This window comes from Chrysemys picta, chromosome 7, assembly GCF_011386835.1.
Source record: "Chrysemys picta bellii isolate R12L10 chromosome 7, ASM1138683v2, whole genome shotgun sequence".
Taxonomy (NCBI): Eukaryota; Metazoa; Chordata; order Testudines; family Emydidae; genus Chrysemys; species Chrysemys picta.
In genome coordinates, this window is record NC_088797.1 from 65,024,223 (window position 1) to 65,052,057 (window position 27,835).

The window sequence follows — 27,835 nt, forward strand, 5'->3', positions numbered from 1 at the left end:
TGATTTTGAGAGGGGAAACTATAAATAAATAAAAATTAAAGTTGCAAAATTGGATCATCTTTTCAGATCTAATGAAAGACCCTTGATTCTCGATGGCTTTGAGTTTTGCCACACACACACACACACACACACACACACACACACACACACACACACACACACACACACACACCTCTGCTGCCAATGCAATAGTTTTAGACCCTCAGCTGTGAGACCATTTCCAAGCCGCCTCCTTCATGACAGCATAATCATTTTCTACAGCAACTGCTTGACTTTTGGTGGGGAGCAGCCAGAGCCGATGAAAATCCATTCAAGTTAAGATCTTTTCATGAAAATCCCCTACTGATGAAGACCCAGGGGGAGGAATATGGAAAACAGACTGGAATTGTTTCTTAAGAGAGTGGCTTCAACATTTCCCAGCTGTTCTATATCTAAAGAGCCTCCATGGCCCAGCCAAGGGGCTCAGACTGCTGCACAAATTGTTATAACCTATAACAAACAGATGCCAACATTAAAACCTCAAAACATTAACAATCTTAAACATATATTGCACCATGGGAGCCCTGATTGGGGCCTGTAGGCACTACTGAAGTACAAATAATATAATAACAAAGCACTTTTCACCCCCAAAGAATCCTAACACTTCACAGACTAATATAAATGTCATGCATCACTGAAATGCAGCCACCTCTAGGGTGGAGCTTGGCAGCTGCTTAACAGTTTACAGCTATTTCTCACAACATTTGAGGGCAGGGAGTGAAGAATACCAAAGCCAATTGCGCTGCGGGTAGAATTTAGATAGGCTTTATACAATGTAAAGATAATAAAGTCAAATAAGCATTTACATATAGACTATGTGTTACGCTGCATTTTCAGTTTATGCCCTTGGTTTGGAAAACATAATTCATTTTAAAAGAGATCCAGAAAATACTGATGGTGTTGCATCCACTTTCTGTGCAGTTCTGTATTATGGTTCTTTGCTGGCAGATTCTCTAACTCCTTTCCTCTCTTCATTTAATTTGATGTCCAGGTCTCGGAGCTGGCTCAGGAATCCTGTATTTGGGCAGATCTCTCTGTGAGAATTCACCATTTTTAAAGCCTCCACAAGCGTCATGTTTTCATGGATCATTAAAAAAGCGAGCACTAAAGATGCAGAGCGGCTTATCCCCATGGCACAGTGAACGAACACTTTACCTGCAAATAAATGAGACAACATGTGCCCAGTGGGCTTTAGAACTTGCAAGGTAAGAAAGACCCAGAGGGGTCAAAACAGCCAGAATCAATAAATAGCCAGATTTTCACTGATTGTTAGCGCATCCTGAGGTGCTGTTGGTTGGGACACTGAAGCTCTCTGATCATCCATATATGAGTAACAGCAATAGGTATACTACTAAACGTATGCCGGAAGGGAGTGGGATCTAGATCTTACAGCAAGGGCTTGGCCATCAGGAGTCCTTGATGATAATCTTGGTTCTGCTATGGACTCACTGAGACTGGAGGTAGTTGAAAAATGGTGTTTTTCTTCTATGATAAATTTTGGATAAAATTTGAATGCTGAAATGTTTTGGCCAGAAACAGAAATATTTGCCCCCAAAATAAAATATTTCAATTTGGAAAGGCTACCAAAGCATCTCAGGGGGGTTGTAGTTTAAGTGCCTTGTACTCCCATTTCTCCCTGGTTGGACTACATCTCCCATCATGGTCACCCATCTTGGAGAAGAGAGGTGGTGCATCATGGGAGTCCCTGGCCATGTTGCATCATGGGAGATATAGTACAGCCAGAAGTATGACCTACAGAGGACAATGGGGACATGAAGAAACCAAATTACAACTCCCATTTCCAAATCAAAATATTTTGTTTTCAGGTATTTGGTTTTTTGACAAAAAAGTGAAACTTTCTGCAGAAGGTGGATGCTTTTTGTGAAAAATGTTGTTTTCCATTAAAACAATTTTATCAGAAAATTTTCAACCGGCCCTAATGGTGACCTTCAGCAAGTTATATAATTGTTCTGCATATCAATGTATCATCTGGCTGTAAAATGTGCATGTTACCTACTGTACATCAACAATTGTGATGTGAGGCTTAACTACTGAATATTTTAAAAGCGAGTGAGAAGTGCAGTGTTATCACCGTTATTTTTTTCTGTGACCCAAGTGCTGAACTCTGCCCACATCTGTGGTTTCCACACTGGTCTTAAAGGAAGTATCCTCTTGATGGGTGATTTTGACCTCCATGTTATCCTTGCCTGGCACCTTGTTAGGCAAAACCATCAGGAGGTTGGTAATGGGATATGAAACTTTTAAACTTGGAAGTACCTCAAATCTCACAATAAAAGTCTCTGACTTCATTTTGTAGGCCAAGTGGTTCAGATGTTCCTCAAACTAAGGCAAAAGACTTATAATCCAGCAGGTTTAGTCTTTAGCTTTCTCCAGAATAGCTTTAATTATCTCAAATCAGGGGAGAGTCCGTCAATTTCTGTGGGAGACTATTCCACAGACTAATAGCTCTCAGGACAAGAAGTTTTTCCTAATACTGCTTAACCTTTTTCTCTCTTACTGTCACCTCATTACTCCTAGGTTGTAGTCTAAGGCAATTCCACTCCTCTTAGGGTTTGCAAGCTTCATGCACTTGTAGGATTCTATCATGTCCACTCTCCTAGCTATTGTTCAGCCAAACTATTTATTAATCTTTCCTCGCAAGTCAAACCCTCCTGTCCCTTTATGTATTTTGTTGCTCTGCTCTGAAACTCCTCTGATAATCTTCCTGGTATTGAGGTGCCTCAGAACTGAACACAGTAATCTAGGTATGACCTCACCAGAGGTATACAGAGGAGGACTTTCTTTTCCCATGGTGCTTTGGGGCCCTTAGCCAAGCTATTTAAGATCAGACCCCCAGCTCATGATTGAAATTTGTGACCCCAACGGTTGCTGCAAACAAAAGCTCTTTAACTCTTCCTCTCTTGAAATGGGGGAAAGACGAAAAATATTGAACCCCACAGAACATAAAATGTTAACACCTTAGTCGTTATTGGGATTATGAAATGTTATTTCCAAGCATCAGTCGGGCGCAAACCTCTATTTCCCCCTTTGTTGCTACACCAGGTGGTTTCTCTTTTTCTAATTATACTTACACTTAGAGAGCACGTTACCTTTCCGAAGTACTGTATGAACATGAACCCTTGCAGCACCTTTGCAAGGGGGTAAATGACTATTCTCCCCATTTTACTTGTGGAGAATCTGAGATGCAAAGCGGTTGATGGCCCAGACCTGTGAGGCGCTGAGGAGGAAGTGGAGGGTGATCAGTACATCCTAGGATAAGATCCTCATTGACTAGTTGCCAAAGAGCACACAGCCAGTCAGGATCAGAGGGAACAACTAGACCTAAAAAAATTCCTAGCATCTAGGCCGTGATGCTGATAGTGATTGGAAAGAATCCCAGTGACTTCAGTGGGCATTGGATCAGGCCCTCCATCCTTGGCTCAGTTCACTAGTTCATGTTGCCTCACTGGCTTAATTGACTGAAATAGTCTGAATTAGAGCAATAGGTTCCATTCAGCAAAGCATTTATGCACATGCTCCCCATAATATCAAACACCTTTCTTACCTCCTGGTGTGTGTAAGGCTTTGTGTATGAAATTAGCCGCATCATAGAAAAAGATACTTAAATCAAAGGAAGGGTCATCGAACGCTTCTACTCCGTGGTACGCTACTTGCAGATCTTTGTAATGTCTGGCTCCTGTGTTGATACTGTATGGCCCATCTGCTGCATTAAGGATGTGAGTAATATTGAGATTTTGAAGAGTTGCTTTACTTCTAGCAGCCCAGCTGTTGAAAGATGATGAAGGTTTCACTGAGATCATTGCTGACTTTCTGCATTCAAATAGCGCCGTTTAATGTGAGTGCCCACTCACCCTGGGGAAGAATGCAAGCACTGCAGCTCGCTTTACAGGGCAGTGAATGGCTAACAGACAACTGTGTTAGTCCATAGTGCCTTGGTCTTAGAGAGATGGCTACTGAAGAATGTGAGATGGTATTGTAACCACCACTTGGAGTTTGCCCGCTGCTGGATCATCGGACTGAGCCGCTAGGGCAGTGGGTCTTTAATTTGATTGCGCCCCCTTCTTTGTGTCTGTAGTAGTTTACACCCTCCTTCCCACCACACAAGTACATATATTGATTTTAAAAAAATCAGCATGCAACTCTCACTGAATATTAAAAACAGTAAGGCATTGATTCAAACTGTAATGGTCGATGCTTACAATTAAATGACAGCAAACCAATTAAGGTACAGGTGGCAACGACTTTGTATAATGCTATACAAGCTTAACAGAAATCCATCAGAATGCACAGTGCCATCTAGAGTCAAATGCACAGCGCCATCTGAGGACCTGATATGTCTGGAGGAAACAGCTTTGCTAGTTACACATTGCTGTGGATAAAATGTGTGCAGTAAGTTTTCTTTTTCCTAAAGCTTCTCACCCTCCCCCACAAATACATTCCATGCCCCCCCCAGGGAGTCCCACCCCCCAGTTTGAGAGCCTCTTCCCTAGGGGGCGCTATCAAAAGGACTACAACTAAAGCAACTACCAGAGCCTTTTGACACCATTTCCCAGCGCGCATGGAGTCAGGGGTGGGGACAGAAAGAACTAGAAATTACTGGTGAGGCTAATACGGAGGCAGTCCAGTGGACCAGTGACAAGCCAGGGCTGCACGCCCCCAGCCGGGGACAGCCTGACTCCACACAGATAGGTTTAATTTCAGCTTTGAGTTTGGAAAGTGGGAAAGAAACAGCACAGCGCCCACTGCCCCCAAAGCAAGTGTTTGCTTTGCTGTGAGATCTAGCTGCATGGATTGGGCCGTTCCAGCACCCAGCCAGAGAGAGATACGACCTGGTGCCAGCTACTGAGAGCCAGCCAAGACGATCCCCCCCCCCTCCCCCCAGGATTCTAGATCATGGAAACAGCAAGCCTGGTATGAGTCCAGAGAAGATCCTGGCCCAGCCAGGCATGAAGAATTAAAGTAAGCTGACTTCTATCTAAACCTGCCCATATCACAGTGCTGCAACACTCCTTCTCAGGATTCAACCTCAGGATGCCATGTGCCTGGGAAGATGCCAGGATGGGAGCTGGAGGTTGGGATAAATTGTGAGTGTTGGGAGGTGAGAGATTTGTTTGTTTATTAATGTTTAGTACTTATTAGTTAACCTTAACCCTTTCCTTCCCTCAATTCTATTTTCCTGTTCCTGTAAAGCCCCCCTTTGTTATGCTGCTCTTTTAGGTGTGTTCTTCCTTTTCTGGGGTTTCTGTTTATGTACTTCATTGTCCCTCATGTACTGGGCTTCACACTCCTTGCCAACTAGTTGTATTGATTTTTCTCAAAGGGAAGCACCCCTGTGCATGGGGCAGTGAGGAGTCACCTTGGGTAGAGGCATCACACGCCAGAAAATACCCAGGACCCAACCTGTGCAAGGAGAAGGAAGAAGCAGCTCCTAATATTGATGATGGCAAGCAGCATGGAGAGAGAAGGGAGAAGGTTTGAGCCACACTTCAGAGAAGGGGCTACATGAGTACAGACCAGCCTGTGAGATACCAGTTGTTCAGGTAACTCCCTCCTTGTAGTTAATCACTGGGAATGTTGTTCAGTGGTTAGAGCAAAGGATAGTAGTTAGGATTCTCCTTTGACTGTCCACACCGATCCCACTTCTGGTACGCACGTGCCCCATGAAATGGGCTCCATGTGAACAAAACATCTCAAAGCCCTGCAGTTATTGAAAATAGCCATTCTTTCTTGGGTTCCATTCCTGTTTCTGACACTGACTCACTGTGTGACCTTGAACAAGTCATTTCCTCTCTGCAGGCCTCCCTGATTTCCCATCTGTAAAATGGGGATAAAGTTATTGCACAAGGAAGTGGTGATGTTTGTTTGATGTTTTTAAAGCACTTTAAGATCCTCGGATGAAAAGCAATTTAGACAAATAGACAGAAGTGTCTGTCTGGTGATTGATAGAGAGAGGCAAAGTAGCTCAGCAATGTGTCTTTTGCCACAAGTACAAAGTAATTGTGCAATATGTTTTGATATTTAGTTATAAGCTGGTAAAAGAAATTCTGTGTTTGCATCTGTGGGGCCCCCTACCATATAATTATGGATCTTTGTCCTCTCTTCATTCTGACTCCTGAGGCTGAACCTCTTGTACCTCAGTTACCTGTCTGTAAAATGGGCATAATAATACTTCCTTTCTCACCCATTTTCCGTCTTATTTAGAGAATAAGGTCTTAAGGGCAGGGACTCTCTCTAAGCATGTATATGTACAGTGCTTAGCACAATGAGATAGCGATCTCAGTTGGTGCCTTCTAGGCATTATTATATACAGAGGGGAACAGACACCTTTTTTTTATTTGGAGTACCTAGAGTTAAAAGATAATAAAATAAGAGCTGTTGAATGTCACTTGGAGTAGCTTTGTACCATAACTAAATGAGTCCACTTCTAATACAGTGAGATAATTGAGCTTGTGTTTTAAACTGTTTCCTTTATAAATGCAAACCCTAAATATCTGGGGGAGATAAAGCCCCCCAAGACCCAGTTGTCAATGTCCATGATAAAAATAATAAATATGTTTATCTTGCTAAAATCCATTGTGATCCATGGAATGTAGAAAGCACAGCTCAGGCAGACTAGGAGTAAGTTATACGTGTACATGTCAAGCTTTTCTTGACATCCAAACCACTTGAGGCTGACTGTCATGGTGTTTGGCTTTGGAACCCTGTGATGTGAGCATAGCTTTACATCTCACTGTTAACCACCTTCACACCCCTCCATCTCTCTCTAGTGTGCTAGTAACAACATAATATACAATATCCCCTTACACATCTCCCAGGAATAGGTTTGGCCAGACTTGGTCCAAATGATTGTCAGACCCTCCTCTGAACCAGAACAGCTTCTGAAGGTCAGATAGTGCTGGTGTTTCATATGGTGCCTGGCTGCTGGTTTCAGAGGAATAGCTCTTGGTGTTCAGCATGCCTGCTCTTCTGTTTCACGCACTCAGGTGGTATCGCAAAGAGCCTTTCTGAAATAAACCAAGAGAAGCTTTTCATACATAACTAACATTCTCTGTAAATTAGTCCTGTTCTTTGCCCTCCAAATAATATTGCATTTTTATTAGAAGTGTGTACAGTTGAGTCTTAAGGTGTTGCTAAAGGCAGCCAGCCATGAGGGTTGCCTCTGCACTGTCACTATACAGGTATGGAATTTGTCCCTCAGGAAAGCAGCATCATAAGACAGTATAATAATTTCTTGTCAAATCATGCTGCGGAGAAGAAAAGCCCAGCCCCTTCCAAATGCATTGGTGATTAACACCCCCAACCCCCTCCACATAATCCTCAGCAACAGCACCCTGCCTTAGTACATCATTCACTCTGACGAACACAGGTATAATGGTAAAGCTCCCACCACCACCACACAAGTCCAAAGGCTCCAAGTAAACTTCTAATTCCCTGCTTGATACTTTAGGGTATTGGCATTCCACTGCACTGCATTTTATAGTTTTGAAAATGAATTCAGCTGTGGTGAAAAGTGTCAACGTGGTGCATTGCCATGTGGAGTGAGAAAGGGGGGCTTGAAATGCATTTAATGAGAATGTATCCACAGAACAGGTACAGTATGGGCAGCAACAATGGTTCTCAACACTACACTGGAGAAGCCATTTTTAGAAGCAAGGGAGTAGTTCAGTCTCCAATGTCTATTCCGTCCCAGGTCCCTGAAATACTGTGGCCCAGGGACATCTCATTGTGTTCTGTACTAAGGAGAAACATCATCCAAGCTGAGGGAAAGCTCTCCTCAAGTTGAAGAGGCTTGTGAACCTTGATGGCCCTGATCCAGGCCCACTAGTCCTCCCGTTGAGGCTGTAGATGGGAACTCAGTCCTTCTCTGTACCCTGGATTCCAGCCCAGGGACCCTGTAGCAAGTGATTAAGATCTGTCTGGTCAGACTTCTTGATTTTTACCTGGGCTACTTCCTACAATGTCTCCATCTTCTCCTCAGGGGAGGTTGTATTCTCAGCAGGAGTCTGCACTGGGGCACGACCCCTAGTCTCAGCCCTCAAGGTAACAAAGAAAATAAGTTAACCGAGATAGATGGCTCCAACTTCTCTGTCCTGTCCGGATCCTCCAGCCATCTGTCCTGTGGCTCTGTGCTCACAGGCAACCAAAGGTCTCTATGAGCTGAGGGTGAGAGGTCTGTCCACCTTCCCAGGCTGAGGCCTTCTGAATTGACCTTCTCCCTTTTTAAGGCTCCTCCTCCAAGATTGGCATGCCTTGCAGGTGTGAGGGATGAGAGGATGGGGACGGGACTGTCGGAGCCCAAACCTGCTTTTTAACCCCTTCTTGCCTGGCATGGGATTTGTACACCCTGTCACATCTTCCTTGATACACCTGGAAGAAGAAATTGAGTACACCTCTACCCCGATATAACACAGTCGTCAGGAGCCAAAAATCCCTACCCAGCGGTGATTTAAAGAGCCCAGGGCTCCAGCCGCGGGGAGCCCCGGGCCCTTTAAATTGCCGGCGCAGCCCCGCTGCCGCAGCCCCGGAGTAGTGGTGGCAGGGCTCCAGCGGTGATTTAAAGGGCCCGGGGCTCCCCACAGCAGCTGGAGCCCTGGACCCTTTAAAGCGCTGCCCGAGCCCCGCTGCCACAGCCCCGGGGTAGCGGCGGCAGGGTTCCAGCTGTGATTTAAAAGGGCTGGGGCTCCCCGCAGCAGCCGGAGCCCCGGACCCTGTAAAGCGCCTCTGGAGTCCCGCTGCTACCGCGCTATATGCGCACCAGTGTTATATTAGGTCATGTTATAGCGGGGTAGCGTATCTACATCGCTTTTGCAATGACATTTGCTGCTGTGGTAGTGCAAAAACCCATTTGTTGATTCCTCAGTAAATAAGCCTCTTCAATTGGTCTGGATGTCCCACCTACTGTGAGATTTCTCTTGCATGCTCAGCTGAAACCTTTATTAGTTAACACTGCACTAGACTGAAGTTTTATATCGACTATTAAGATTGAGCAAATTTCATTCCCAATTGCCTTTGCTACGTCTTAAATAATTTCTGGGATAATGAGGTCATCTTGGTCAGGGGTGATGATTCCATCAACCCAATGATGCTAGTGACAGGTTAAACTAACATTTCAGAACACATCCATCTGATGCCTTCAAGTCTGGAGTGCAGAAATGCATTCATTTTAATGCATTCATTTTTGCCCACTGCAAAACTCATTCATTTCTATTACCCTTGATAAAGGTTGTGATAATTTGGTTGCTTAGATTGTGAGTTGTTCTGAACAGGGACCACGTCTTTCTCTCTGTTTGGAAAGCTCCTAGCATGTGGTGGGTGCCACAGCAATGCACATTATAAAGGAGGATCGGCGAGAAGGGGGAGAGATGGCAGAGGTGGCACCATGCTATTCAGCAACCTGTTGCCAGATCAGTAATGGCAAATGGACACTGGGGATCAAACCCCAGGCAGTGTGTGGCCCTACCATAGCTGGCTCTTACCTACCTCTGAAAGATACCTGAAAGGTCTGTCTCTTTTATTATATACTTTGGCAATAGTTGCATAGCTTGTCATGCCAATAAAATCTCTTTAAACGGAACTATTGCAATTCTCGCCTCCAAAGAACATTGCACTTTTGCCAGTGAGCAACTTGCCATTCTGATTCAGATCCAAACTTTTCCCAAAGCGCAGAGCAATTTGGATCGAGGAGTCTATGTGGATCAAGGTGGTTAAGATACACTAGAAAGCCAGAGCTAAATCTGGGAGTGCTTTGACTCTATTCTATTCTGCATAAATTCTTATACCTTGCTCATTTTTGTAGTATTGGGACACCTGAACCCAGGGTTCGGGTTTACACTCATCTCTATAATTTTGCCGGTTTAGCACCATGCTCTTTTCTTCAACAGCAGAGAGCTTTGGGGCATACACAAAAAAATTAGCAGAAAGGATTTATTTAGAAAAAAGCTCATTTTCACCTGGGGGTGCGGGGGAACAATGCAGACAATATATCAGGGTTTTGAATACTCCAGCTATATTCCTTTGTGAGATTTTAGCCTACACACAATTTTTTTGTTTCTCATGCTAATTTCAAGAGCACTGACAACTGTCCTCATGAAAGGATCTCTCATTGGGGTGACCATTTAATATGCAATATGATGAAATTAAGCAAAGGGAAATGTAGGTTAGGAGAAATTCCCTAACAGTAAGGTCTGTTGATTCATTAGACTTTCCAAGGAAAGTGCTTGAACCTCAATTACTTTAGATATTTAAAAGTAGATTGGATTGACACCGAGGAACATACTGTAGGGAGGTGTCCAGCAGAGACAGCTAGGCACAGATGAGATGGGATCTAAAAGGGGTCTCTTTTAGATCCTATCTCTCTCGTATGATTTTAGTCTTCTGCTATAGTCCGTGAGCCTTTTACATTTTTCTCCCCTCTCCCATGGTCGTGGTTCAGGGACTGATGTCAGAGGAGCTCTCTGCACCTTGCGGGATTGAGCCCTTGGTACTGAATGGTTGCTTCACCATTTCATGCCCTGTCATGCATTCTGTAACAAAGTGCCCTTTCATACAGCTCTTCTGTTCCCAGGAAGTGTGCAACATCATTTGCTCCACATGACTACTACCAAACAAACAAGTTCCTCATATCATCATGGAGTGTAACTCCTAACCATTCAACTCTGTTTTTGTGCTGCATTGACCTTGAGATGAATTCATCTGTACGGCCTTTAGGGTAAACTCCGAAATAATTACACCAGATGATTGGACTAATGAGGAAAATTATATGAAAATTTTAATTGAAGACCTGGGACTTTGTTGAGATGGTTTTTTTTTTTTTTTTTTTTAAAGATACTAAAAGACCGAGCTGTAAAGCTGGCAAAAAGTGCTGCTGCTGATTTGGGTTTTTGTAAACCATCCTGCATGGCTAATTGAAACGGATCCATTTTGGTGACAATCAGCAACTGTAGGAAGGTATGGTCCCTTGTAATTAGAAAATAAGTTCTGGAGAGAAAAATGTAGCTGCTCAGTGTTACAAGGACTTTAAATAGGAAACTTTTTTTACAAAGATCTAGTCCACATACATTAGGGAGGATTATTTTTAATTCCAAAACTAGGCTGTAGCTTGGGAACATTTTAGGATTTTATTACTGCATGGATTTTTTTTTAAGAAGCTTGTACCCTCAAATATATATATGATGTTATTAAGCATCAGTTTACAAATGCACAAAGCACTGAGTCCTAACTGGCCAGGCTTTGGCTGGGCCCTGTGTCTGCAGAACAGTGATATTTGATTCCGGAAGCCTCGGGTTCCACTCTGCAGTCATTATGGAGCCACCCTATCCCAAAAGGCAAAGCCCCGCCCCCATGATAGGTATCCTGCAAGTGGTTCAGCACCTCTAATTTTATTCCAGACTCCAACTGACTCAGTGCCTGTCGCTTGCTGAGGTGGGAAGTATCAAATTAGAGAGCCAGGCTCTAGTTCATTTCCCAAACAGTTAGTATGTACTACGGGGCCATGTCTACATAAGCATTTTGTCTGTCTATGGCAGCAGTTCTCAAACTTTGCATTTAGACTTGCTGGGATCCAGGGCCGAAGCCCAAGGGCTTCAGCCCTGGATGGTGGGGCTCGGGTTACAGGCCCCCCACCTAGGGCTGAAGCCATTGGGCTTTGGCCCCCACCCATGGCAGTAGGGCTTGGGCTTTGCCCCCCCCCCACCCCCCCGGGGCAGTGGGGGCTCAGGCTTCAGTCCCCCCTCCTGAAGTCGTGAAGTAATTTTTGTTGACTGAAGGGGATCACAATGCGATGAAGTTTGAGAACCGCTAGTCTACAGTACCTCAGTGCCTCACAAACTTTTACTGTGTTTAGCCACAACTCTCTGGTGACACAGTAAGTAGTATTATTCCCATTGTATGGTTGGAGAACTGAGGCAGAGCGAGACTAAGTGACTTACCCAAGAGAGTGTGTGATGGAGCAGGGAACTGAATCTGGCTAGGAACTGAGCAGGTCCCGGCTAACATCCTAACCACTGAAGCTTCCTTTCCCTCTCCTTTTACCATCACTTTCCCCAGTGGTGCAGCTCCACTGGTGATAATGGAGGTGGAATAATTAACATAGACCAGCCACAGGTGACTTTAGATAACAAGGTCTTAAATTTGAATGTAAATTTATCTTAGGTGCTGTACAAAAGACAGACTAACACAGTGCAGCCCTTGATCAAAGAGTCTGGCTGCTGCTGTCATACAAATGTTAAATAATAATATAAAACAGAAGTTTGACAGTAAAACCAATACAAATGAAATAACTAAACACTTGAAAGATTCAAACAGTAACACCAAGCATGAAATCATTATTCAATTAGCATGGCTCTTTTTACTGCTTCTGCACTTGGACATCTGTCAGCTCCATCTCCTTCTTCCTCTTTTTCCATATGAGCATCTTTTCATTCTGCAGTCATCGTTCCATTGCCTGCCCTTCTCTCTCAGGTAATACATCCTGGGGCCCTTTGTCTTTGTTATGGAAGAACCCAGTCAGGGAAAGAACCAAGGAAATGACCATGTGAGTGGAATTATTCATTGACTGTAACCTGGAATCTGATCTTCTTCTCCACCCCCCCCCCCCCCCCCCGAAAAGACTCAATCTCTTTCTCAAAATTTTGGCCAGAACATGGAGCTCAGGAAATCCAGAAGTCTCTTGAGGCAGGACACAGAGTCTCATGTGCAGAAACAAGCACATTTAAAAGTAATACCCAAGTTAAAGCAGCCAGATGGGAACCTAGCAGGCGACTGAAAGGGGAACTCTGTATTTTCCATGCAAGCCTACAGGGGCTTGTTTGCAGGAATTAGAATCTCTCACCAGCAGTTCACTGCAGCTCTAATACCAAGTGATATTGAAAGCAAGAAACGGGTTATGGCTGATGGTTAAATGAGGCACCTACAGGGATTTTGAAATGAGATCCTGCACTCACCCTTGTATAGCCCATGCACATGGCAGAGCAATATTGCTTTCTTGGCTGACTGCATCATATTTTATAGCCTTTTATTTTGCCAATGCTCAAACAGCAGGGATTGTAGAAGTTCATTGCTCTCCCGGAATATTTAGGGCCTGATTCTCCTCTCTGTTACACCATTGGAGTTGTTCCTGATTTGCAACAAAGTAACAGAGAGCAGAATCTGTCCCTCCGACTCTTTGGCGGTCTCTGTTTAATGCATTGCTGTGCTAATGCTGTTTTAATTATTCTGGACTGAAGAGAAAAGCAGAATGAATGATTAAAGCACTGATTGCTTTTTAAAGTAAACTTAGTGCTTGGAAAAGGTATCTGATGCATCTGGAGAATACAGACCCCTCTTTAACCACAGTTTAGGGACAAAACAGGGAACAACACTGCAAGCTTCTCCTCATGACACTCACAACCCAATTGTCCTCCAAATGCACCTAAGCCCTGGACTGGAGAGGCCCCCTTTCTGGGTGGGAGAATATCGGAGTCTTCATCTCCATTTCTTCCATGATGTCTCTGCTGAGACTTCCAATTAATGCCAGACCTGGGGCAGTTGTGATATGGACTTCTGTCCTTTATGAATTAGACTGAGAGATACCAACTTTTGGTAGTACTGGCCTGGCCTAGGTTTGAATCAGGACGTTAGAGGTAAATGACTCTTTGCCTCATTACTAGTCTTCATGGGCCATCTATTTCCCTTCACATTCCTCCTTACTCAGCCAGAAGGGTCGCTCTGTGTGTTATACACACCCCTCCAACCCCCAGCAGGAGCTACTCAAGAGAGGATGAGATTGTGGGTATGTCTACGCTGCAATTAGACACCAGCAGCTGGCCCGTGCCCGCTGACTCAGGCTCATGGGGCTCAGGCTGTGGGGCTGTTTAATTGCAGTGTAGACTTCCGGGCTCAGGCTGGCAGCCAGGCTGTAGGGCCCTGCGAGGTGGGAGAGTCCCAGAGCTCAGGTGCAGCCCAAGCCCAAACGTCTACATTGCAATTAAACAGCCCCATGGCCTGAGCCCCGTGAGCCTGAGTCAGCTGGCACGAGCCAGCAGGTGTCTAATTGCAGTGTAGACATATCCTAAGTGTCAGGAATCATGGCCTGCAGCAGTGTCAGTCTCCAGGCAACCTAATGAACATAGCTGACCTGGAGCAGGCTCCCTGATTGGCAACACCACTTGACTGATGAGAAGACTTAGAAGACTGGCTCTTAAGCCCAGCAGCTGCAGCATTTCAATGGCTGCTCAAGGCATTTTCCCAGGGCTGTGATCGCTCCTGTGCCTGCTTGTTCCCAGCCCTGCCCCTGCCTTGTTCCAGCCCTGTCCTGTCTTGTTTCACTCATGGTAACTTGGTACGAACCCTTGGTTCTAGTTCCTGACCTCTGACTCCTGACTACCAACACCTGCTCTGATGCTAGGCCTGACTCTCCTCTGATCACTAGGAATGACTGCCCATGGCTGGATCACGTGACACTAAGGGCTTGTCTCCATGAACAATGAGAGCACAGCAAGCTGGGGTGTGACTCTACTCTGCGCTAGCCCGCTGTGTTCTGACTGTCCATCCGCACCCTGCTGATGCACGTAAACAGTTTGTGTTTTGAGCTAGACCCCTTTCAAAAAGGACTCGCTGGGGTCTAATTGTTCATGTACCAAGCCCTTGGAATGAAATCCTGGCCACTGAAGCCAATGGAGCATCTCCTGTCTGGTGGAGAAGAGGCTGTACCTTTCATTGCTAGTGGGAATACTTGATAGTGGGTATGTTAACACATGTGTTGTTCTCTCCTATCAGAATTATACACCCTTGAAGGCCCCTCTTCTCGCCCTTACTGATCTAAGCTCAATGAATGTTTGAGCGATGGTCACAAAGGATGGGTTACTGGGAAGAGGCTTCTGGAGAACAATTAGAAGGTTCTTGTGCTTCTTGCACACTTTAGTTGCTCCCAATGGGGTGGGTAGTGGAGCAGAATCGACTGACCTTCCCTACTCAGCAAACCAGCCCTTCCTGATTAAAACTACTATGGTGACATTTAAAGAAAGAAGTCTCTAAAGTCTGTAGGATTTAAGAATATTCCTCTAGAGCTCTATTGGGGTACAGCTCAGAGGGATCTCTGGACATTTCTGTCGAACATCGAGGTGGCTGACTCTGGTGAAAAAAGAAGTTTTGAAATACATCGTGAAAGACTTTGAAAAATGGGGACTCGGTGGCTTGCAATGCTTTTGCCAAATGCAAGGCTGCAAGTTTAACAGGAAGGCAGATTTTCAATCTGCAATTAACAGAAGAAAAAAATCATTATACCTTAGCAACTGGTACCTATGTGCTATTTAATATGCTGCCATTGGCACGTTACCTAGCCTTTCCACAAGCCCTTGGTATCCCCTCTGAATCTGCTGTTGGCAACTCAGCATGTGTCCAGTCCAGAGTGGGTTATTTTCCTCCTCTAGTTCTTTTTCTAGTCACTTATGTCAAATGGATAAACCCTACAGCTTCTCTGTGTACTGCTGGATTAAGTTGTTGATTCTCCCTGATTTAAAATAGCTGTGGTTTTAAGTCTTGCTACCAGCAGTCAGAACTGTGCTACACGCTGTAATTAGGAAAGCACAACAGCACCGTCCAACTAATAGTTTATTTACTGTATGAACTTCATTCTGATCTTATAATAGCCACGGTAATGGAGCAAGGAGGCTGTGAATCACGAGATGCTCAAGAAGGAGGATTCCCTTAAGACAAAGTACTCCTCAGGCTGGAAGAATTAAATCTAAAGCAAGAGAAATAAAGTGACCTTGACATTGCTAACAGTCCACCAAGTGCTGTCACAGTGTTCAGATTTCATCAGTGTCAAAAACTGTCAATAGGTATAAGGTACATCAATCCTGATACAAACGTCGATGGGGAGAAAAGATTGAAAGGAAAAAAGTCTTGCAAGCAGAAGGAAAGACAAATAAGCATGTTAATATCCTGCCATTCAAAAAGGGTTCTAAAGCACTTACCCTTCTCCAGGCAGTGCGGATGTGTGTGATTGTGGATTAAAAGGTCTTTTACTTCTACTTGATTTATTCCTTGACCAATTTCATCTGGCTGATGCTGTCAATAAAAAGATGACAACGCTGTCAAGCTTGCAGGATTTCAGAATATCTGACGGCATGGGTAAAGGCATTTGATATTCCTCAGCAGTACAGTGAATGGCGTTCTCTACTGCTTACTTTTAAAGGAGCTGGGAGAAACAGCTCAAAGTGCCTTCCCTCCTTGCAGCTTGCAAGATGAGCATGGGAAAGACACTCTTCATCGAGTGTGCATGGGTTTAACTCTCTGGACTGGAATTTCAAATGAAAAGACTCCAAAAATCTCTAGGCTGAGGAATATCCTGGCAATCAATTTGTTGGGACAAATAATGTGTCCTTCAGGGAACACTGTCAACTTGGATTTTACTTGGGTATTTTTGAAATTGAGTAATTAAAAAGCAATCAGGTTTCCGATAGCACATTCTTTAAATAGAATTACAGATTTAAAAAAAAATCCTTCAAAATGTGTTTTAATAAGGGTGTTTCTGTTCTCTTGGCGATGTTTATAATGGAGGAAGCATTGTATACTAGTTAGGGCACTGAATTAGAAATCGGGAGACTTGATTTCTATACCCTCCTCTGCCACTGACCTGCAGTGTGACCTTGGGCAAAACACTCTACCTCTCTGTGCTTCTGTCATGTCTATTTAGGTTGCAAGCTCTCTGTCTCTCACTGTGTGTTTGTTTAGCAGCATAGCACCCAGTTCAGGGGGGTCCTGATTTTAGGGCAGCTAGGTGCTACCAGAATATAAAGAATGAGAATAATTTTTCCAGCAAAGGAGAGTTAGCAACACCCCCAAACATGCATTGGTCCCCCCAATTCTGCTTCCTCTCTTCACAGTTGCCTGCCTGCTGCCTTTTCAAGTTGCTTTCAGGTTTTTTGCTTTTCCTGGTAAACCCCCCCCCCCCTTGTGTATGTGAGTTCTGCCCAGAGCAGTCCATGCAAATGACAAGCAACAGAACCTGACTATAACAGAAGGGGCTTCCGAATGCATCAAGTACACAGGGAGAAAAGATATTTGTTCCCCCAACTCTGCATCACTAATTTCTCCTCCATCACTCAGCAGAGGAGCAAAGCTATTCTTCAGATTATTTTTAAATTTGCATTCCGCAATGATTCTGACACACTGAATACCACTTTCAAAGTGCTAAGTGCCGTCATCTCCTATAGACACCAATGGAACTGAGAGCACCCTGCATCTCTCAGAATTGGACACTTACATTACAGACATTATATATTATTCACTATCTACTAATTGCATCTGTTGTCTATAACACATGAATATGGATTGATTCTTTCATATAATAGGCTGAACCCTAACTTCTCTGAACTTCGGGGGAGTTCAGATTTTGATTTGGAAATCCCACTGGCAGGAATTCAACGTCCAAGGTTTTGGTTCAGTCCACTGTAAAGCTATGTACTCAAGGCCAAATTTTTAAAGGCATTTAATCATCTAACTCCCATTGGTGCCTAACTCCCTTTAAAATATCTGGCTTAGTTCTGCAACACACTCCGTGCTGGAAGGCTGAAGGTTCAGGGTACAAATGGTGATGCTTATAATGTGACGGGAAGTTGTTGTACATAATAGACTTTGAGAGGAAGGGGTGGCCAAATGGTTAGTGATCTAGCCTGTGACTTGGGAAACCTGGTATCAGTTCCTTGCTTGGCTGCACCCTTTGTGTGACCTTGGCCAAGACACTTTCTCTGACTCTATTCCCCATCTGCAAAATGGGGGTTCTACTTCACATAGGTGTTCTGAGGATAAATACATTAAAGTTTGCAAGGTGGTCAGATACAACGGTAATGATGGGCCACCTGAGTACCATAGACAGAGGATGTTTGAGCTGATCTCAGTTTCTTACACTGCAAAATCTAGTGTTTTGCCAGTGCTAGTACTTTTCTCATCTAATACATGTAACTTCAAATAGCTCTTTTACCGAAACTCCTTTTTACTTTCTTCTGCGTGCTGGAGTTTCTCTTAGATTTTCCAGGCCAACTTGTTACTTGTTCTGTATTTAGTGTATTGTGAAGCTCACTTGACCATTTCCTACTATGTATTTGTACAGCGCCTAGCACAGTGAAGCTCTGCTCCTGACTGAGCCCTTTGAGTAATATTGTAATGAAAATAATAAATAGACTTAGTCAAACGAGAAGCCTATTTTCAGGGGGGCGAAATGTGAAATTTTGAAGCTGTCATCATTTTGGAGTATTTGAAACTGCTCCATTTTTCACCTTTTAAAAATTTTGCCTGAACTTTGTTTTGGATTTTACACCCAACATTTATATCAAAAATGATATTGAAAACTTTATTGAAATTGTCCTTGAAATGTTTTATTTACCGAAACCTGGTTTTCAATAAATAAAAAATGTCAACCACCATTTCAGTAATGTTTTCAATAACGCTTTTAATAAAATTGGGGAAAATATTTGGAAAAAGAAAACGATTTTTTTTGCCAAAAATAAACATTTTTAGCAATGTCAATTTATTGTGAAATATTTCACTTTTGAAAAAAGACGATTTTTCAATGAAAGTCTTTGTTCAAATAATTTCCCTAGCTCTAATAAATAATAATAGCCGCATAGTAATGCATTATATGTCTTTCAGACAGCTGATCATGAGTGTGGTTCTGTTTTGCCAATTTCTTACTACTCACATCTTAGAGCATTTAAGCAACAGTACAAAATTGTGCATTCAAGAGTGAGGGTTGGTATATTATCTATAACAGTATGTATTTGAAATATAGGTTTGTTGTGCTTTTTGATCTAAGCCAGCACTACAAGTCGTTTCATGGTTATATAGGGAGTTCCTAAACAGAGAAGTAGCTTCTATATGTTCATAGTGCAAGATCCCCAGTATGATTGATAGCTCTGCATAAAGACAAGAATTATAACTACAAGTATCAAAGATGTTTTTTGCTGATGAGCTGTGTGTTCTTGAAAGCAGAAAACCTGAAATGTTAGCAAGAGGAGCTTTTATTCAAGGCGTTTATGTTGCATTGGAATCAGGGCCGGCTCTGGCTTTTTTGCTGCCCCAAGCAGCAAAAAAAAGCGCCGCCCCCCAACTCCCCTGCCGAGCCGCCCCCCCCCCCAGCCGAGCGCCACGCCGCCCCCCCGCTGAGCGCCGCCGGAACCCGCCCCAGAGCGCCGCCTCCCCACCGAGTGCCGGAGCCCACCCCCCCCCCGCGCCGAGCGCCGCCGGAACCCCCCCCCCCCGAGCGCCGAGCCCCGCGACGCCCTCCCCTGCCGAGCGACGCGACGCCGGAGCCCAGCCCCGCCCCCTGCCAAGTGCCACCGGAACCCCCCTCCAGCGGCCGCACCCGCGCCGCACCCCGGAACCCCCCCCCCCCGAGCGCCGAGCCCCGCGCTGCCCCCCTCGCCAAGCCCCGCGCCGCCGGAGCCCGCCCCCCCAGCGCCGCGCCTGCCGGAGCGCCCCCCTCCCCCCCGCGGAATGCCGTGCCGCGCTCCCCCCGCCGCCCCTTACCAGGTGCCGCCCAAAGCATGTGCTTGGGTGCCTGGTGCCTGGAGCCGGCCCTGATTGGAATGCAACCCATGTGTATTATATGGAAAATTTAGATTGCCAACATTTCACCTGGAGCTCTTTTGCGCTTAAAAACGTTTAAGAAATGCAAGGCCTGTAAAACAGAGGACGTTTTGCACCATTCTGAATAGTGGACAGTTGGCTAAAATACTGTAATACTTCGTTCAGCCAGGAGATGGCAAGAAGAAATTATTTTGAAAGATTTATAAAGGAGTGATAGAGTAAGATCGTGATTGGATTTTTAAAAGAAATGCATTATTGACACACAAGACACAACATTGACTGGGTGGGAGAAACACATGGGATTAATTCTGATAAACTATGTAGTCACAAACTGAATATGGTAAGTAATAATCTACCTTGCATTTTCTGTTTTAGAAAAGTTCTGCAATGGCACCTACTTCTCTTAGACGAAGTAATGACCTGGTGCAATTCAGCCTGGTTCTTGCTTTGGTGGCAAAAATCCTTGGTGAATGAAATCCATTGTACCAGAGCAGACTGTTGAGTAGTCCAGGATATAATGTAATTAGCCAAAGTAAAAAGGAATATGATTTTTTTCCTGTTTTTATTAATCCATTCCTCAAATGTATTCCCAACAAAGATATTTGTGTCTGATGACCAAGAAAGTTGCAATATTTCCCCTCTTGTTTTACAGACTGATTTCCAGAAAGATTAGATTTGTTTCTGGCAACTTTATTAAGTTGCATAAAATTGGAAATCGGTTGCTGAAATCTGTCTAATACATCTGTCATCTGGGCACTGAATACCTTATTAAGATTTGCATGAAATTTGTCTAGAATGGAAACTGCTCTTGGTTACTTCCAGGTGTCTGCTTTCACTTTGATAGTTGAAAGTTTATCCGTCAGCTTCTGCTACTGGGAGAAGGAAGACTTCTGCTCTAACATCAGAGTAATCAATAGCTTCAGCATCCTTCTGTGATTGCAGTTGTTTTTGGGTCATAAGCAGAAAGACAGTCTATAAGATGTTTAGCAATCACAATGTAAGCCGTTTGGAAGAAAGTTTAAGTGAAGGTGCTTTCATTCCCAGAGAAAGAGCAAAATAAGGGTGGTTATTGGAGATGACCCAACCAGGACTTCGTGTCTAAATCCGTTTGAATAGTCTGGATTCAAATCCTCCAATCAGAACTCACATTTTTGATTTTATTTCCAAGATAGATCTAAAACCAAAAAGGTGTCCATTTTCTGATTCTGCCTTTGAGGTGGTAGGGTGCATACATCTTGGAGCACCAACTAATGTGATGTCACCAGTATCTTTGGCTCCAGCATCTCCTGCAGGCCGTCCGTCTGCCTCAGGTTCCAGGTCTTCTGTGACTCAGCCCTCTGCCCAAATCATGTGAAGTTCACACCCCTTCCGGGGTAACTAAAGGTCCAACTCAAAGTCCAATATCAATATCCAAAATAGTAGTCTTTCTGCCACTTTGGGGCTCCACTTTCTTGGCCCTTTCTAGCCCCTACAGAGCTTCTCTCGTCTTGCTTCTTCTCCAGCGGGATTCCCTTACTGCTTCTCTTCCTCAGGGATTCTGATAGCTTTCCTTAGGGGTCTCTCTGCTGCCGAGCTTCTTTTACAACTAAATAGTCTTTCTGCTTCTCCTGGGCTTCCTTGTAGGTCCTACCTCAGGGCTCCCCCCGCAGAAGCGTATGATACTCACTGTGGGTCTCTCAGCCTGACTTACTCAGGTTCTTCCCACAGGGGAACTCCCCTTGTTATTTCCTCCAGGGCTTGGCTACACTTGCGAATTACAGCGCAGTAAAGGAGCCCCGGGCTCCCTAGCTCACTCCCCGTCCACACTGGCAAGGCACATAGAGCACTCTGTCTCCGCGGCTACAACGCTGCCGGTACTCCACCTCGGCGAGAGGAATAATGTTTGCTGCGCCTTGGCTGCAACGCATGGGCATCAGTGTGAACGAGGCGTTGGGTTACTGCACTCTGATTGGCCTCCGGAAACGTCCCATAATCCTCTTAAGTCAAGTGGCCACTCTTGTCATTGTTTTGAACTCCTGTAGGAATGCGGAAATGCCCTTTCAAAGCTCCGTTTCTGACAGCCGGCTTGCAAGCCATTAGTGTGGAATGCTGTGTGTGAGAGAGAGAGACGGGGGGCGGGGTAGGAAGGGGGTCTGCTGCTGTCTGAACTTACAAGACAGCATGCTGACATGCTCTCCCTCAGCCCCCCAAAACCCCACTCTTTCTCTCCCCCACATACACACAACACACTCCCTGTCACATTCCACCCCCACCCATTTGAAAAACACGTTGCAGTCACTTGCATGCTGGGATAGCTGCCCATAATGCACCGTTCCCAATGCTGCTGCAAGTGCCGCAAATGTGGCCACTCTAGTGCGCAAGCCGCTGTCAGTGTGGACAGACTGCAGCGCTTTCCCTACTGTGCTCTCCGAAGGTGAGTTTAACTCACAGCGCTCTACATCTGCAAGTGTAGCCATGCCCAGAATCTTCCCCCATCTACTGAGTTCCCAGCTCTATTTAAGTCCTAGCTCTGCCTCGTATGCCAGAAGGCAATTAATCAGTCGCCCCCCAGGTGTGCAGCCTGACTCATTGGGGTCAGTTTCTAATTAAGCCCCATTACACCCAGTGAGGTGGGGTGTCACTAATTAGCTATTATGTTGCTAGCTCATCAGAAAGGCCGAGTGATAGCTGCTAATGGGCAAGGCTGAGGCCTGTTTGCCTCAGAGGGTTGACAGGCTGAAATCAGTTTCAAAGGGACACTGTGGATGCAAGAATGAATAGCTGCATTTCCTCCTGTCGGAAATAGGGCAGTGACAGGAAAACATTGTTCTATGTGGTGTTGGTACCAGGATCAGTGTTTCTTTTGTCCATGTAGCCCCATGTCCAGATGCCACCACGGGAATCCTATTTACCATGGTCTGGAAACCTAGACAGAGAGTTTAGGTGTAAACTTTTGGTGCACCAGACACAAGTAGTCAGTCTGACTTATCACATGATGCCATGAATGCAGGAGGCAGCAAGACTAAGTGTAAAATATAGGGGTCTTCCTCAGCTTGCATGTCTATCTATATAAGGCAGGTGGTAATAAGTGCTAGAGATTCACCACCTCCACCATTAGGTGTCACTGTGCGACCACACAAGGAAAAAGAGAAGTGAACAGGTTCTGCAGGAAGCACTTATAGGCCCTGATTCAGCCAAGGAATCAAACTTGTGCTTAACTCCAAGTACATGAAAGGTCTCATGGAAGTCAGGGGAATACTTACAAGCTTCAAGTTGAGCATGTGCTTATATCAAGCTTTTGGTTGAGTTGTTGCCCTAATTGCTGCAGTTTTGCAGGTGACCCCTCATATAGTTAGCTTGTCACTAGGGGTTTGAAAAGGATTTGGAGTTTGGATTTTTTTTTCTTCTAGTCAGAGTCGGGAATGTGTGAATTAAAATCTATAGCTGTCTTCAGCGCTGAATTTTTAAAAATTACTATGAGCCAGTAAAGGGCACATAAAGAAAGAGCCAGAGATGGGCCTACACCCAAATCCCACCCCCTACACGCCCCTGAACTCTGACAGAGTTCAGCTCTAGTTCCAAGCTTTTCAGCTGGCCCCTCTAAAACCAGCTGAACCGACCCCTAGATTGAAATGTGCCTGAACATTGGGGAATTTCATACCAGGATTGGAACTTCCAACCTCTGTCCCATCTCTAGTAACTAAAGGTCTGTAGAGCTCTTGTGAATAGGTAGTTCCAGAATAGCTGCCATTGAAGTGTATAACTCACACACTCAACTACCCGTGTACACTTTTCAGGCTTGTAGCAAATTACTCTGGGTCTTTTTGTGATTCATTTCAGAGTGGTAGCAAGAAGGTGAAGGACAACCTCACACCAGAATCAAACAGGGAGAAGCAAGAAGAAAAGAGCGTTTCTGCGTGCCATTGTGCTTTCTTTCTGTTGAATGAATCTACCGCCTGCCCCGCCCAAGGTCCGATAGCATTTTATAAGCTTGTGTCATATTTTGCTAATGACTCATCAAGCAGGAGTACACACTATATCTGACACCCTTTGTGTTCAGCAGCAGGAGCTAAGTTTGTCTTGTGGGGATGGGTCTAATCTTGTATGGTTATTGCCCTCACTACTGTAGTCCACATTTTACAGCTTCCCTGTTCAGTCTCAGCCTCCCATTAAGGGAGCATATTGGTTCACTTTTGTGGATTCAGAATTAACCCGCTCATCCTTCATGCACAGCTCTGCACAATTAGAATCGGATCCAGCAGAGTACTTAAGCACATGCTTAACTTTAATTATATGATTAGTCCCATTGGCTTTAATGGTAATGCTCACATGCTAAAACTTAAGTACATACCTAAGTGCATTGCTGGATCAGAGACTGAGCTGGGTACGTATTCTCCCTGTTCCCTTCCTCTGACACCCTTGCAAGTGACCAGTGCCAGTGAACTGAATAGAAAGACCAGTGGCTCCAATCCAGAAGGGCAAATCCACTCCAAAAACAGGGAGTTCAGTGCTGGTTCTACTTAGTTACGTTCTTTGGTCTCTCTTTGGCGGCAGCAGCAGCACCAAAATACTGCAGGATCGTTAGCCCACAATAAAGCCTGTGCTACCACGTCTACACTGCTGTTGTGACCATGCGTGTGATGTAGAATAAAGTCTACCCATGCTATAATCACACCTTCATTTGCAGTGTAGACATATTCTGTGTTACATATTCTGGATTGTTATCTGGGGGCAGCTTATCTACTAACTATAGATAGGCAGATACAGAGCACTCCTGGTGATCAAACCATTGGCACCATTTGGCAGAGGAGTAGAGTTTGCCTCCTCTGGAAAAAAAAAATCAAGGGTTTGTCTATATGAAAATTTGGTGCATAGCAAGCTGGGGCATAAGTCTACTTCAAACTAGCCTGCTGTGCACTAAGTGTTCACATGGACCCTGCTGCCGCTTTAAAACAGGAGTAGATTAAAGCACATTAGGGAACTTCTAGTGCACACCAGCAGGGTCAACATGGACCCTTACTTCACAACAATCTGAGGTGTAAATCTACCCCGCACTAGCCAGCTGTGCACTGTGTTCGTCTAGACAAGCTCCAAAATGTAAGTGGCTGAGCAGAAGGATGGGTATATAGAGAGTTATAGTCAAGGTATTAATCTGTATTTCATTTCTAGATGCTATGGTGATTGGTGCCCTAAGCAAGATAAATATATCTAAGGGTGCAGGGGGAGAAATGGAAAGTGTTTCTGAGCTCCAACATGGACATGAAAGACCACTCCATCCCCCAACCACTCATCACATTTGTAGCTGTGAGTTTCAGGACAGGCTACATGTTCACATCATCATCACCATCATCATGTTCCTATTACACCTCTGGCGTTTAGGGGAGTGACGAAGCTCCTCCACTCCTGTCAGTTTCTGGCAAGTCTTTCAATGGTTCCCCAGCTGTGCCCCAGGTTTTTCAGCTCGGCTTCCACAGCTCTTTGCCATGTTGTTTTCGGGCGGCCTTGTTTTCACTTGCCTTCAAGTATCCATCTTATTGCTACTCTGGTGATGGAATCAGTTTCCATTCGAAGCACATGACCGACCCATCTCCAACGCCTCCTGGCAATGATGATGCTCAGATCCTCTTGGCTGCACTGTGTCAATAGATTTTGGTTTGAGATTGTTCTGGGCCTAAAGATACGGAGGATTTTTCTGAGGCAGGTTGTATGGAATGAAGACTGTTTGGACATGTCATACTTTCTCATTCCCCAGCATTCTGCACTATAATGTAATATTGAAAGTATGCAGCTCCGATAAATTGAAATATTGAAAGTATGCAGCTCTTGAGTTTGGTTTTGGTGTTGTATTTTGATGATTTCCAGACTGTATTTATGCTCCTGAAGGTGTTCCTGACTTTATTGATTTTGTTCCAGATGTCCTGGCTTGTTCCACCATCCGGGCTGATGGTGCTGCCAAGTATGTGAATGTTTCTACATTGATGAGAACATAATCCTCTATCCGTACTGGTGATGGTGAGGCAATATTAAAGGTCATGATATCTGTTTTATTGCGGTTGATTTTCAATCCAATTTGCTGGCTGAATACGTTGAGTCGAGTTGTTTTTTCTTGTATATGGTGTTGGGTATGTGATAGGAGAATGACATCATCTGCGAAGTCCAGGTCTTCAAGGGCTGAGAAGAGTGTCCATTTAATGCCTCTTGGCATGTCTTCTGTTGTACGCTGCATTACCCAGTCGATGGCAATGTTGAAGAGGATTGCACACAACACACCCCGACGTACTCCTGTTTTGACTTCAAAACTGAGCTCACTGTGATCAACACTGCATGTAAAATTGAAATAGAAGCTTTTGATAATGTTGATTATACGGAAAGGAATTCCATATGCCCGCAGAATGCGCCATAGGCTGGACCTGTGAATGCTATCAAAAGCTTCTCAAAGTCTATGAAATTTATATAGCGTTCCTGTTGCCATTCTAAGCACTGTTCTATTATGTTTCGTAGAGTGAAGATCTGGTCTGTGCATCCACACCCTTTCTGAAAACCAGCTTGCTCTTTTCTGAGAACGCTATCAACTGCCTCTGATATATGCCGGACTATGATCTTACACAATACTTTGCTTGGCACAGATAAAAGTGTGGTACCACACCAGTTATTACAATCACTGAGAGTTCCTTTCTTTGGTATCTTCACTATAACATGTTCCCAGTTAGACTATAATCGCATAAAGACCATGCTTCCTAACTTTAAGTATAGCAGGCCATAATTTAACACCTTTTTTTTTTTAGCAACCAGACAACTCATTTTCTACCTTTCTCATTTTCTTGTACCTCTTTGATATCACTATATATAAATATTATATAGTAGTATAGAGAAGGTAGATGCAAAACTTTTATTCACTCATTTTCATATTAGGAATAAGGGGACAGTCAATTAAAAAGAAAGATATCAATTTTAAAATTGATCAAAGGAATAGTTTTTCCAAACGGGAAGATTTTCAAAGGCACAAATGGGAATCTATGGAGATTTGGCACCTAACTACTATTCATGCTTTTGAACCCCATCCCACACCCACCCACACTGCTTAACTAGCCTGGGGAATTGATTGCTACCAGATATTATTTGTATTATCATAATCATAGGAGCCTGCACCATGGACAATGACCCCGATCTGCTAGGTGCTGTACAAATACAGATCAGAAAGACAGGCCCCGCTCTGAAGAGCTTACAATCTAAATATAAGACAACAGATGGATACAGACTGATCCATAAGGGAATACAAAGACGCACTGAGACAATATTGGTCCACATGGTGCGGTGGTCTGAGCACATTAACAGCCTAACCAGTGTCAGGTTTTTGTGTAGCCTGGCAAAGGAGAGGTTTATGGTAGGATTTGAAGGAGAATAATGACATGGCTTTGCGGATCACTGAAGCCAAGCGTTTGACAGGCTTCCAGGAAGGATGGATAACAAGAGTACTCAGAGTTGTTTTTCTAAGGATTAAAGAAGCAAGAATTTTTGAAAGAATATGTTTCAGGGCATAAGTAAATCTCTCTTGTAACTATACAAGTCCAGCTGGTGAAAACAATCTCAGACACAATGAAATGAGTTACGTGTGAAGTGCTGAGATCTCAAATGTGAAATTATGCAGAAGGGAAAGAGGCTGCAGTAGATAAAAACAGCCCATTGTGTTATCAGGGGTGCACTTTGCATTTGATGAATGCTAAAAGAACCTTTAGCCTTGGAAATAAAGAAGATAATTTCTCTCCAGGTAATGGCTGCTCATGCAAGTCATAAAACAACCGCACCGGAGTCCTAATTTTATAGTGCTTTTTAAATGATTTTGAAATGGTCCAGCTGCTTTGTGCCACAGTGACACAAGGCAGAGATATTCACACTGCCGATAACAAGCATGCATACGCCTGCCCAAGCTGCTCCCAGCAGGCAGTCTGCAGTAGCTGTAATACATATGGAAAACTGGTACCTGCCAAAGTTGATGGATTACAATAATCTCTTGGTTAGACCAGTCCTGTGAAGTTGCTTTTCCACCAGACACCTGGATATTGCGTCTTGTTTGGGGCCGATCTGTGAGCCACGGGTCATGCATTGCTTGCAATTCTTGTTCTATTTTAATTTGTGACAGGTTGCCAACTATGTGTGTCTCTGAGGCCACGCTGTCCTTGAATAATGGAGCAATTTGGATACACTGGGCCTGATTCATCCCTGGGTAACT

The 27,835-nt window shown here is 44.3% G+C and overlaps 1 protein-coding gene across 2 annotated transcripts; it reads right to left on the reverse strand.

Moving 5' to 3' along the window:
* Positions 1–790: 790 nt before the first annotated feature.
* Positions 791–27,723, reverse strand: LOC101952078 (dual specificity protein phosphatase 13B-like). 2 transcript variants are annotated; one of them, XM_065551687.1, is made up of 5 exons: positions 27,587–27,723; positions 16,014–16,107; positions 6,865–7,060; positions 3,605–3,825; positions 791–1,194 (listed from the first exon to the last, which is right to left on the reverse strand). In XM_065551687.1, exons 3-5 carry the CDS (start codon positions 7,014–7,016, stop codon positions 968–970), a joined length of 600 nt encoding a protein of 199 aa, XP_065407759.1. In that variant the 5' UTR covers positions 7,017–7,060; positions 16,014–16,107; positions 27,587–27,723; the 3' UTR covers positions 791–967. The 2 variants fall into 2 exon arrangements, with proteins under 2 accessions (XP_065407759.1, XP_065407757.1); XM_065551685.1 differs by having other exon boundaries at positions 6,865–7,064.
* Positions 27,724–27,835: the final 112 nt, after the last annotated feature.